Source organism: Acomys minous (genome assembly GCF_964271855.1).
Source record: "Acomys minous genome assembly, chromosome: 13".
Lineage (NCBI taxonomy): Eukaryota > Metazoa > Chordata > Mammalia > Rodentia > Muridae > Acomys > Acomys minous.
The window spans coordinates 111,131,630-111,144,248 of NC_140495.1; the positions used below are offsets into that span (position 1 = coordinate 111,131,630).

The 12,619-nt window shown below is 51.8% G+C and overlaps 2 protein-coding genes across 6 annotated transcripts in view; both read right to left on the reverse strand.

Moving 5' to 3' along the window:
• LOC311582051 (H-2 class II histocompatibility antigen, E-D beta chain-like) overlaps positions 1–12,619 on the reverse strand; it is a 185,637-nt gene that overhangs the window by 63,682 nt on the left and 109,336 nt on the right. The window lies entirely within an intron of this gene.
• Positions 7,876–12,619, reverse strand: part of TSBP1 (testis expressed basic protein 1) — a 42,856-nt gene continuing 38,112 nt past the window's right edge. For 4 of the 5 annotated variants that reach the window (XM_084751834.1, XM_084751835.1, XM_084751836.1 and 1 more), the window contains one exon: positions 7,876–8,468. In XM_084751834.1, coding sequence (XP_084607960.1) covers positions 8,047–8,468 — 422 coding nt within the window. In that variant the 3' untranslated portion in view covers positions 7,876–8,046. Of the gene's footprint in view, positions 8,480–12,619 lie in introns of all 5 variants that reach the window. The other variant, XM_084751833.1, reaches the window with a different exon arrangement.

A 12,619-nucleotide genomic window follows, 5' to 3' on the forward strand; every position in this document is an offset into this window, starting at 1 on the left:
ACACGCCCGCCAACATCGCACGCAGGCCTCTATGATGCAAGCATTTGCTGCACTGGAGGCTGGGCAATCTCCTCAAATGTGGCTTGGCATGATAGAGCAGTAGTCAATGACGGGTATAGATCCCCCATGCACTTGGCAGACCAAGGCCATGACACTAATGTGCTTCCGTTTCCCCTTCCTTGGCATGGTGAGAATGGCGTAAGGCATGGGCACCTGCAAGGGGTGTAGGACAAAGTACCGCAGGGGGAGGACCCGATTGTTTGACTCTGAGTCCCCCGAGAAGTAAACCTGATTGCATAGAGGTTGATGTCGGAAACTGTCTTGTTCGCTGTATGTTGGGGATGCCCACAGACAGCAGATCAGGACCCCCCTCTCCTCCTCAAAAAGACATCTTGACAGGCCAATGTGGCCCCAGGAGGATCAGATCAATGCTTCCCCCCTCTGGTTAATGCCCGCTCCCTTAGGGGACCCAAGCTCACCTGTATATGATGGATCCATCTACCTCCTTTTCTAATAAAGCGAGGGAGGAGAAGAAGAAGATGTTGAGGAAGAAGATGTTGGGGACGGGCTACATGGCCAATGGTCAACCATCTTGTCAGCCTATTCCTCCAGTGCAGGGGGGACAAGCTACCAGGCATTCTCTGTGCCACTTGCTCAAAATTTAATGAATAAGGGGGAACTGTGGAGAGCCACAGATAGCAGTGCCCCCTGCTGCTTCCCCGGCACAATGCGCCCCCTTTTGCACATGCGCAGTGAGCAAGCCCCTTATGCGCATCCCTGAAGGCATAGCGTGAGGTGGTGTGATCAGAACGCACCAATCAAGAGGGACAACGTGGCAGTCTCTGATAGGACCAGGCACACTATAAAGGTTCTGTGGGAGCTTTTCCTGGGGTCACTCCTGTAGTCCAGGATCCTGAATAAAACTGCGGCAAGAAGAGTTCCCGGTGTTGGTGTCTTTCCTGCTGGTCGGGGGCGACATCGACAGAACACTCCATCTAATATTGGGGGTATGTGTTCATGGGTGTGAGTATGTGGGCGTTGGTGTGAGTATGTGTGCGTGGGTGTGAGTATGTGTGTGTGGGTGTGAGTATGTGTGCATAGGTGTGAGTATTTGTGCATGGGTGTGAGAGTACAGTCAAGTGGGAGCCAATGTGCTAATGTCATGTGTTCCATATGGAGGTCAAAGGTTGGTGGAGCTAGTTGTTCCCTTATACTTTTATGTGGGTTCAGCGATCACACTAGGTTGTGAGGCTTGGTGGTAACACTTTTTAAAAATCTACTTTATCGTAATGTTATTGTCAACCCTTCTTTTGTTGTTTCTTTTCCTTCCTTCCTTTCTTTCTCTCTTTCTTTCTTTTCCAGACAGGGTTTGCCTGTGTAGCCTTGGCTGTCATGGACTCTCTTTGTAGATTAGACTAGCCTCAGACTCACAGTGATCCACCTGCCTCTGCCTCCTGAGTGCTGTGATTAAGGTGTGTGTCACCACACACAGCCTTTTGGTGTTTGTTTGTTTTGTTTTTTGGTTTTTGAGTCAGGAGCCCCTGCTCCACTGTCACTGGTATTAACCATGTGTGCCACCTCAGCCAGGCCCCACCTTCTGAGACAGGGTTCACATCGCTCAGGCTGACTTTGACCTCACCGTGGAGCTGAGGTGGCCTGGAGCTCCTGATCACCCTGCCAGTCCCTCCTGAGAGCTGCGAGGGCAGCCATGCCACACCACATGGCTGTCCCTCCTGAGAGTTGCGATGGCAGCCACGCCACACCACACAGAGCCAGCACTGTGTGTCTACAAGAACAGCCACCTGGGGCTTCTTCACCAGAGCTTCTTGTCACTGCAGCTGGCTGTGCCCTGAGACGCCCTGTGAGGGGACACAGTAGACATCCCAGCCAGGTCTCCTCAGTGTCTCCTCTCTGTCTAAAGTGCTCCTGGTGGCTGCCTGCCCCTCCTCCCCTGTGGAGGCTCAGGCTGGGGACTGAGGAGGAGACAAGAGCTGTGGTGCCAGCACCTGGAGTCCAAGGTCCCTTGCAGGCGCCTGCTGACTGTGTGGGGCCTGGAGCTGGGCCAGGCTGAGGCAGGGGTGCGAGGACAGGGAGGACAGGGTCTGCAGGACCTACCTTCCCCTCAGCTTAGTAGCTACTGGAGCTAGAGCTGGGCTTATGACGTCATCTGTGTTTGCAGTCCTGACAGGAGGTGACATCACTCTGATGTGCACAGCCCAGCTCCTGATGCTAAAACGGGACTTAGTAAAGTGTTTTTTCTCCTTTCTGTCATGGCTAACATTTCCACAGTGTGTGTAGCCTCAAAAGTCTCCCCATCGGGCAGGGTGGGTGTGGCAGGGGTGAGGGGTGGGGGCTGAGGGTGGGGTGAGGGCATGAGGGGTGCGGGTGGGGGAGGTAGGTGAACTCTGACCTCTTCCTGATAGAGTGTGTGGGATCACACACATCCTGGTCACATTGCTTAACTTTCAATTTTGGTGGCTGACACTGCAATCGCTCCATTGGCTGGCAGGGCCCTGCTGGAGTAGGAAGTGTCAAGGTCTCTGTAGAGACCGTGACAAGGTAGCCCGGGCTCTGCTTCTTGGAGATGTGGAAACCAGAGCTTTCTGAGCAGAGCTTAGTGCCCTGAGGGCATCTTGGAGCAGGGCTGAACCAAAGTTTGGCATTGGTGGGTCCCCTGCAGCCCTGAGCTGTCCCCCATGAAGCCACAGCCTTTCAAAGCTGGAAGAAGCAACAAGGAGCAGGTAGGTGGACACTGAAGACAGTTGGGGGCCAAAGAAGGGACAAAAGGTGAGATTATGTCCCTGAGTCCCAACAGGACACCTCCCTGGTGGCTGAGCCTGCAGACAGCTCAGAGGTGCTAAGAGTTGGTGCTTCTCAGGCCTTTAGGCTGCTCCCCCATACCCTGCACTCCTTCCAAGCAGCAGGCGGTTGGGGCAGACACGGGTTTACTTATGTTCTTTTTCAACACTGTCTATACCTAACAGTGCCTTTATCAAAGACAGAGTCTGTGAGGATAAACCTGTGCTGCAGGACGTTTGCGTATGTGTGTCCGTGCGCGCGCGCGTGTGTGTGTGTGTGTGTATGTATGTGTGTGTATTTGTTTGTGTGTGTCTGTGTGTGTGTGTGTGTGTGTCAGTTTCTGGAACCTGCTGGAACTCTGGCAGGGACTAGGACGACACTGAAGTGTGGACAGACTCCACAACCTAATGCAGGCCTCAGCCTGCTTGGAGATATGTGTGTCCCTGAAGCTGCCCAGATGGCGGCTGCTCACACCCTGAGTGGTAGAAGCACAGGGAGCCATGTTATTCCAGAGACAGGGGCTGGGCATAGGCTGTAGGTCTCGGGGTCACAGGCAGTGTGGAGAGTGACGCTGTCTACACTAGGCTATCCTCGGGGCACTGAGAAAGGAAGTGGCTATATTTCTGGTGGAGCTTGGCTGCCCTGGGAAGAAATGTTTTCTTCTCAGAGGATGTGGGAGTCCCCAGCTCCCCCGTCTTCTGCAGGGCTGGGAGGAGCCTGGCCTGGCTGTTTGTCAGGGTTGATGTGTGAGACCTTCATCCTGTGAGCCTGGATGTGGTGTGGTTTGCTCCTGTGGGGCTGACCCCTAGCCTGAGCCCAGCTCTCCCTGAGGAGGGTGCAGTGCCCCTCCTGCCTGCTGCCCAAGGTCTTGGTGTGACTCACCTGTTTTTCTCCCCAGCTCCGAGGACATGGGGCATTGCTGCAGGCACTCTCCGCTCCGCCATCTTCTCTGCCTGTTTGCCCTTGCACAGCTGCTCCCCTGGGCATCCACAGGTGAGTCTGTCCTGTCTCCTCCTCCTTCCCTCCAGTGAGTAGGTCTGTCAGGTGCTCTGCTGCTCAGATGTGCAGGAGACTCATTGAATCCTGGGATCCAGGCGTCCTCAGTGCTCACTGTACACTGCTTATTAATACAAACCCAGGATGGGCATGCGCGCAGCAGCCTTCCAGAGCTGAGACTGGGACACTGTGAGTCCTTGGCCAGCCTGAGCTCCAGCGAGACCCCACCTGAGGAGCTTAGTTGGGGCGTCCATGGAGCTGGCCTAGGGCATAGGGGTTCAGAGTCCAGTGTTGGCTGCAGCAGAGTGAGCCAGGGAGAGAGATCAGCAGCTGAGGTGGAGGACTGAGGTGAGAGCAGCCATGTTGGTTCTGGTGACCCTGGTGGGAAGTGCAGAGTCAGGGCTGAGCCTTGAGCAGAGCAGGCTGTGGCTCTGAGTCCATGTAAAGATCATAGAGGTTTAGGTTGTGGACGGCAGGCAGGAGTCCTGGTCTATTGAGTGGCAGCAGTGACAGTTCAGAGTGACACTTAGCCCTTTGGGGCCCCCAGTGCCTGTACCACAGCTGAGGAGGGGTGGACAGGTGCGGGGAGTGAGGAGGGGTGGACAGGTGCGGGGAGTGAGGAGGGGGTGGACAGGTGCGGGGAGTGAGGAGGGGGTGGACAGGTGCGGGGAGTGAGGAGGAGTGGACAGGTGCGGGGAGTGAGGTGGGGTGGACAGGGAAGAGCTTGGGGGGCTTTGTAGGCAGAGAGAATGAGGAGGCGGTGGGGATGGGGTGGGTTAGAGTGAGGCTGTGTGTGCAGGACGACGCGTGGGGACGAGGGGAGGGACACGGTGGATTTGTAGGGAGAAGGCAGGTGCAGCAGTCCATGGCCAGATACAAAGGTTCTGCTAAAATTCTTCTGCAGTTTCAGCCGTGGAGGGAGCAGAAACAGAGTTTCACACTGTCCCTCTTGGCAGTCTTAGCTCTTCTAGACTTTTGGGGATTGTGATATCTATAGTTGGTCATCAACTTGACGACATCTGGGGTTTGGTTAAAACCCAAGCATCTGGGTACACCTGTGAGGGGCAGTTTCTTAATTAAATCTCCAAGTGGGAAGGCCTATTTAAAAAAAAAAAAGAAGTATTTATTTTGTATACAGTTCTCTGCCTGCATATACACGTGCAGGCCAGAAGAGAGCACCATATTACATTATAGATGGCTGTGGTTGCTGGGAATTGAACTCAGGACCTCTGGGGGAGCATTCAGTGCTCTTAACTTCTGAGCCATCTCTCCAGCCCATGGAAGACCCACTTTTAATCTGGGTCTTTTAGATGGGAAGTTTCACTTGTAGTCTTGGCCACATTTTCTGCTGACAGCCCAAATAAATAACGAGAAGGAAGGACGCCTTCCCTCCATTCGCCTGCTTGCTCTCACTCTCACTGGAAAGTCCATCCCCTTATTCCCGTTAGAAATTACTTACTTGTGATTCTGGCGCATGCTGAAGACCATCTGAGACACTCAGCCTCATGGGCTGAGCAGCAGCTTCTAGATTCTTGGCCTTTCTTTGGTAGACAGGCTGGGCCACGCCCTGTAAGCCATCCTAATAACCCCCTTTCCTGAGTAATACAGGCCAGGAAGGGTAGGGGTGCAGCCAGCAGGGGTCCAGCAGGTGTTGGTGAGAGCTCTGCCCCACTCCACGTTCCCAGCCCACACACTGCTCCAGCCTCTTCCAAAGCTACAGTCACAGTCATTGGCTGTACACACATACACACACACACCACACCACACACACATACACACACTTGGATGTGGGGCCTCGGGAGGCCAGAAGGGGGCATTTAATGCCATGGAACAGAATTCCAGGTGGTTGTGAGCTGCAGGGAACTGAGTTCAGGTCTCCTCTTCCTGCTTCCTCCCTCCTCTCCCTCCCTCTTGCCTCAGATACCCAGAAAGCTTTCGTTGTCCGAAGAGTAAAGTGTACACTCAGGTTTCCCCCACATGGTTCTCAGAACCTGACCTCAGATGCCGCTGAGTTCCAGCCACACACTAGCGTGTGCCCAGAGCACACAGGGCCTCAGCCCTGAACCCTGCTACACTACACACTAGCATGTGCCTAGAGCACACAGGGCCTCAGCCCTGAACCTCGCTATACTACACACTAGCGTGTGCCTGGAGCACACACAGCCTCAGTCCTGAACCCCGCTACACTGGACACTAGCATGTGCCCGGAGCACACACGGCCTCAGCCCTGAACCTCGCTACACTGCACACTAGCGTGTGCCCGGAGCACACATGGCCTCAGCCCTGAACCCCGCTACACTGGACACTAGCGTGTGCCCGGAGCACACACGGCCTCAGCCCTGAACCTCGCTACACTGCACACTAGCGTGTGCCCGGAGCACACACGGCCTCAGCCCTGAACCTCGCTACACTGCACACTAGCATGTGCCCAGAGCACACAGGGCCTCAGCCCTGAACCCCGCTACACTGCACACTAGCATGTACCCGGAGCACACACGGCCTCAGCCCTGAACCTCGCTACACTGCACACTAGCGTGTGCCCGGAGCACACACAGCCTCAGCCCTGAACCTCGCTACACTGCACACTAGCGTGTGCCCGGAGCACACACAGCCTCAGCCCTGAACCCCGCTACACTGCACATTACTGTGTGCCTGGAACACACACGGCCTCAGCCCTGAATCCTGCTACACTAGACACTAGCGTGTGCCCGGAGCACAGCCTCAGTCCTGAACCCCGCTACACTGCACACTAGCATGTTCCTGGAGCACACACGGCCTCAGCCCTGAACCCCGCTACACTGCACACTAGCATGTGTCCAGAGCACACACAGCCTCAGCCCTGAATCCTGCTACACTACATACAAGCGTGTGCCCGGAGCACGCACAGCCTCAGCCCTGAATTCTGCTATATTACACACTAGCGTGTGCCCGGAGCACAGCCTCAGCCCTGAACCCCGCTACACTACACACTAGCGTGTGCCTGGAGCACACATGGCCTCAGCCCTGAACCTCGCTACACTACACACTAGCGTGTGCCCGGAGCACGGCCTCAGCCCTGAACTCCGCTACACTGCACACTAGCGTATGCCCGGAGCATGGCCTCAGCCCTGAACCCCACTACACTACACACTAGTGTGTGCCTGGAGCACAGCCTCAGCCCTGAACTCCGCTACACTGCACACTAGCGTGTGTCCAGAGCACACATGGCCTCAGCCCTGAATCCTGCTACACTACATACTAGCGTGTGCCTGGAGCACGCACAGCCTTAGCCCTGAATTCTGCTACACTACACACTAGCGTGTGCCTGGAGCATGCATGGCCTCAGCCCTGAACCTCGCTACACTGCACACTAGCGTGTGCCCGGAGCACAGCCTCAGCCCTGAACCCCGCTACACTGCACACTAGCGTGTGCCCAGAGCACACAGGGCCTCAGCCCTGAATCCTGCTACACTACACACTAGCGTGTGCCCAGAGCACAGCTTCAGCCCTGAACCCCACTACACTACACACTAGCATGTGCCCGGAGCGCAGCCTCAGTCCTGAACCCCGCTATACTGCACATTAGCGTGTGTCCGGAACACGCATGGCCTCAGCCCTGAACCTCTTTACCTTTTTCTGCTCTACTTTTTGTATTTATGTCTAATCCACCATTTGTAACGTGACATTGATCTCTGTCCCCACAAAGGGGACAGATTTTTTTTTCTTCAGCAAGATTTCTGACCTTTTTATTTCTGAACTCTTACCAGGGCTTTCTATTTAAACTACTTTGGACACATTTTAAAACTGACTCCTCAAAGTGACTTAACATTGTCACCATTTCTGTCATAAATTACTTGATTGCAGGAACTCTGATTTTACTCTCTCTCTCTACACACACACACACACACACACACACACACACACACACACTCACACACACACACACACACACACACACACACAGAGAAAGAGAGAGAGAGAGAGAGAGAGAGAGAGAGAGAGAGAGAGAGAGAGAGAGAGAGAGATGCACACGCACATATACTTATGGCTGATAGAGCATTTGCACCATTAACATTATAAGACTGGTTAACACTGTTAAAGGCACTTATTAGGTATTTAATAGACATTTTGTTTCAGGAAACACCGTTTTTCTTCATTGGATTATATATATATTGACTTATAAAGCGAAATTTAGAAGATGAAATTTGTGGTGAGGAAGTCTAATAACGGCAAACTTCTGAATAGCAGAAAATGAAGACGTCTAGAGGACGGTTATGGCGCATCGGGTGGCGGCGCATTGGGTGACTCTTCAGGCGGCGGTGCTGCGCGTGCTTTTGTTGGGGTGTCTGTACCCCCTTTCTGCGAGGTTCGCGAGCCGCTCTCCTTGCTGGCCTTGGACTCCGGTTTTTTGTCAGACTCTGGCTCACACCACACGATCTCGCGTCCACCTCCATGTCTCGGGACTCCCATCTCCAGCCTGATTAGCTGCGATTCTCCTTTCTTTGGCATGCCTATCTCAACCGTAGTGTGCGACGGGCACCTCTTGGCAGCCCCGCCCCTGGCTCTTCGGCGGGAGGGCGAGCATTCCTTAGGCTCCAAGCGCAGTTTCTTCCGCAGTACGTGTGTACACCCTCCTTGCTTTATCACCAGAGCCTTGGAATCTGATCTTTTGGCATGTCCTCTATCGATGCAACCTGCGGGTAGACTGAGTATACAGCGAAAGCGCGTGATTCAGGTATCAATATTTCCTTTCTCCCTCCCCCAAGGCTGACTTCCTTTTATGTTTTTTTTTCCTTTTATGTCTTAAAGTCAACAGGCAGAAGATGACTGGAGATTTCCCTCAAAATATAAAATCACGAAATCACATAGTGGAGATATGCAGCTTAGGAATTAACATAGATATTGATAACCAATAATAAAATATAGACATTATTGATAAAATTCTGGGTTCTTTTTAGTAAACTGGAAGACCCGTGAGAGAAAGGAAACATGTAACAGGGAGAGCCTGGCATTTGTTCAGTAGATTAGGATGCTGAATGGCGGCTGGGGGTGGTGGTGGTGATGGCTTTGTAGCTCGGGAAGAAATGGGATTGGAAGGAATTACAGAGGGAAGAAACAATTATCTCTTAAAACAACAGAAGGAAACTCAAATGTGCTGTTCCTGTTAACAAAAAGCACATTTCCTCATGCAAAAATAACAGTAGCACTGGCTGATAATCGTTAGGTGTACATCACATTCTGAGCACCTACCTTCCATACAGTTTTAGATGTATTTTGTGTTTAGCGTGTGGTTTTGGTGAGAGGGTATCAGTGCGTGCAGTGCTCTTGGAGGCCAGGCTCCCTGGAACTGGACTTGTGGACAGCTGTGAGCCACCCTGTGGGTGTGAGGAGCCATGTCCTCGGCAAGAGCCGCCATCTCTCCCGCCCAGCCCAGTCTTCAACGTTAAACAGCCTAGTCTCACCCGCCAGGTGAGCTGGCACTGTTGTTACCCGAGCTCTACAGACAGAGAGATCAGGGCACAGAAACACGCCAGGAGCGTGTCTACAGATGCTGATGGTGGAGTGGGGGAACGGATCCTGTTAGCCTCCAGACCTCAGCTTTAACCATGGCGTTAGCATGGATAGCACTTCTTGATAAATATGCTAGCTCATTCTGTCAACATTTCAGGTCCCTTTAATTATGTGGGGGTAAACCAGCCCTCCTGTGTGTTGGTTTCTGTGTGATCTCGTCACACTCAGTTTGCTAGCTTTGGGTAAGAATTTTGTAGTCTGGTTTTGTTTCCTTGTTCTCCAGCCCCACCTCCTCGGTAAACCAACAAAAAGAACCTCCTGAGGCTCCTAAGTAAACTGAGGGAAGAAGGCTTGGTGTGTGCAGTGGCCCCGGCACCTCCTGCCTGTCGATGTAACTTAGAAGGCAGAGGAAAGGAGGTGACGCTCAGATATGACCAGAGGCCCCCTCTTACAAAAAAGAGGAATTCTAAGAACTACTGGGTTCCAAACATGTTTTTCTCACACTCTGCTGGAGGTGAGGAGGTGGTCATTGGGAGCTGGGAAAGTGGTGGGAGGGGAAAGTGGGTGTTAGTGCACTTTTATAGGGCTTCATCTCCCCTGCAGTAACCCCGCCCCCCCAAATCAGACACTGGATGTCTTAGGTTTTGAATAAGAGGAACATTTGATGTGGCCTTAGCATTATACGCCTCAATTTTGCCAGTAGAACTGTCCAGTAAAGAAAGCACGAGAGCCTGTGTCAAAGAAGAGTTAAGGAACTTACCCATAGGCGGCCAGGCTGAAAACAAAACACACAAGACACATCAGCAGGGGGTTTTACAACTCCAAGAGAACCTGCCTTCCAGTAGCTTTTCTTTAGAAAATTAATTTTATTTTTGTTTATGTGTTTTTGTCTGTGAAAGGGTGTGCCTGTGGTGTGTGCTTGCACAATGCATGCATATGTACATATGTGTGTGCCTGCCCTCGGAGGCCAGTGGAGTTGCCGCCCCCATGGGTGCTGGGAACTGAACTCAAGCCTTCTGGAAAAGCAGTGAGTGTCCGTGTGCACTGAGCTTTCTTTCCGCCCTCCACTCAGAGAGTAAGGCCACCCACAGCTGTGCCCACAGAGGAGACTGCTCTGTCCCACTGAGCTAAGATTTGCATCCTCAGACTAGTGAGGATGTCAGGTCTGCCCAGGTTTAACCAAGTGCATTTCCGATCTTTCCTTTCTCTTCTACGAGTCAATCTAAAGCCCCATTCTCCTAATTGATTTGGGAAAATGTGCATTGCTGATCATGGCCAAAATCACTGTCGTCGTGTGCAGGCAGGCGCTGTCAACGTGAGAGGAGCTTTCATTTTAAGTGATGCCAGTTTGCCAGCTCAGAGCACAGAGAAAGCAGCTCTCCTTATGACAGACCGCACCAGTGGTCCCCTAACACTGCCACCCTTCATTTAACACAGTTCCTCATGTTGTGGTGACCCCCAACCATAAAACTTTTCCATTGCTATCTCATAAGTGTAATTTTGTAGCTATTATGAATTTCCTTTGTGAGCCAGCATGTGGTTGCTGGGAGTTGAACTCAGGACCTCTGGAAGAGCAGCCAGTGCTCTTGACCTCTGAGCCACCATTCCAGCCCCTATTATGAATTGAAATGCAATTTTTTTTTTTTGGGAGATAGATGTCTGCCAAAGGGTTTGAGACCCACAGGTTGAGGGCCACTGGCATGCGTGCTCATCCACAGTGACTGCATCAGGGACAGGTCACCAGATCGTACTACAAGAGGGAGAGAGACAAGCAGGACCCAGAAGTAACCCGAGAGGGGACCACTCAAGATAACATGACTCTTGCACATGGACGAACTCACAACTTGGGCTGGAGGGATGGCTCAGAGGTTAAGAGCACTGACCGTTCCGCAGTTCTTCCAAAGGTCCTGAGTTCAGTTCCCAGCAACCACGTGGTGGCTCACAACCATCTATAATGTGATCTAATGTCCTGTTCTAGCCTGAAGGCATGCATACAGGCAGAGCACTGTATAAATAAATAAATAAATAAATAAATAAATAAATAAAATCTTAAAAGAAGAAGAAGAAGAACTCACAACTCGAGAAGCTCTGAGACCAAGAACAGACTTGGTACCCTATGAGCATATACAGGGGAGGGGGTCCCCCTCAGTCACAGCAGTAGGGGAGTAGAGGGGAAAGCAGGAGGGAGGGAGAAATGGAAGGATACAAGGATACAATTGAGATGTAATATGAATAAATTAATAAAATATATATAAAAATAAAATAAAGCACTGAAAAAGAAGAAGAAGGAGGAGGAGAAGAAGCAGCAGCAGCAGCTCTGAGAACAGAGACTCCAGGGAGTTAGTCCTAGGAGTAGAGATGGGGAGGAGGTGGTGTGAACTTACTGAATTTCCCAGAACTGTCAACTGAAAGAGAAAAAGGCAAACGGGTCACTGTCGCTGTCGGCTTTTCCCTCCTTCCCAAGCCCCAGGCCTCTGTACTGAATGGAACCGGTGTCATTGCCGAATCAGCCGAATGGGGTCAGATGGCCGACGATTTGGTTTCCTATACATTTATGGCCCAGCTTGCTGGTATAACAGGCCACACTCCTGCCTTCAGTAACCTTAACTGGTTCTGTTTTGTTTATTGTTTTTAGTTATAGTTTGAAATGGGAGGTTTTTAGGCCAGTATAGGGCACAGGCTTAATTTCAAGGCCTTGGCTCAGGAAACACTGAAGGTTGAGGGAGGGACACATGGTCACGGGAGGCAGACAGGTAAAAAAAGGCTTACGCGCACATGAGCAAATGTGGAAAAAAAGGGCTGGGAAATTATTTGCCACTGTGTTTAGCGGTCAGATGTTAAAAGTGCCAGGACAAGTGGAGGCCAAGGATGCTACCCACTCTAGATGTGGAGGCCATGGATGCTACCCGCACCAGAGGGAGCTTGAGGGAGAGAGAAGACCTGGACTTACCAGAGCCAATCGGTGCAAACGCTTAAAAGGAAAAAGAAAACACATTAGTTATAAAATAAATTATGTACTAGGTTCCCATTAAAACCCCACTTGCAAGACTAGAAAAAAGGACTTTCTATCCTTCAAGAATGAGCTACCCTCTCCTAGCTGGTCCGACCCCCATGGGCATGGCTTAGATAGACACCCAGGGCGTCTTTGTGGCCTGTGGGGTCAGTCAGAGGATAATGGCCTTTTTTTTTTTTAATTTGCAAAATGAAAAAAAAAGTTCTTAGCTGTGTCAAAGTGTGGTATAACTGTTACGAGACTGACAGGTCCCTACACAGCCCCTTCCTTCTAATTTCCCTCACTTTACCCGGCACTGCTGTTTTCCCTCACACGGCACAG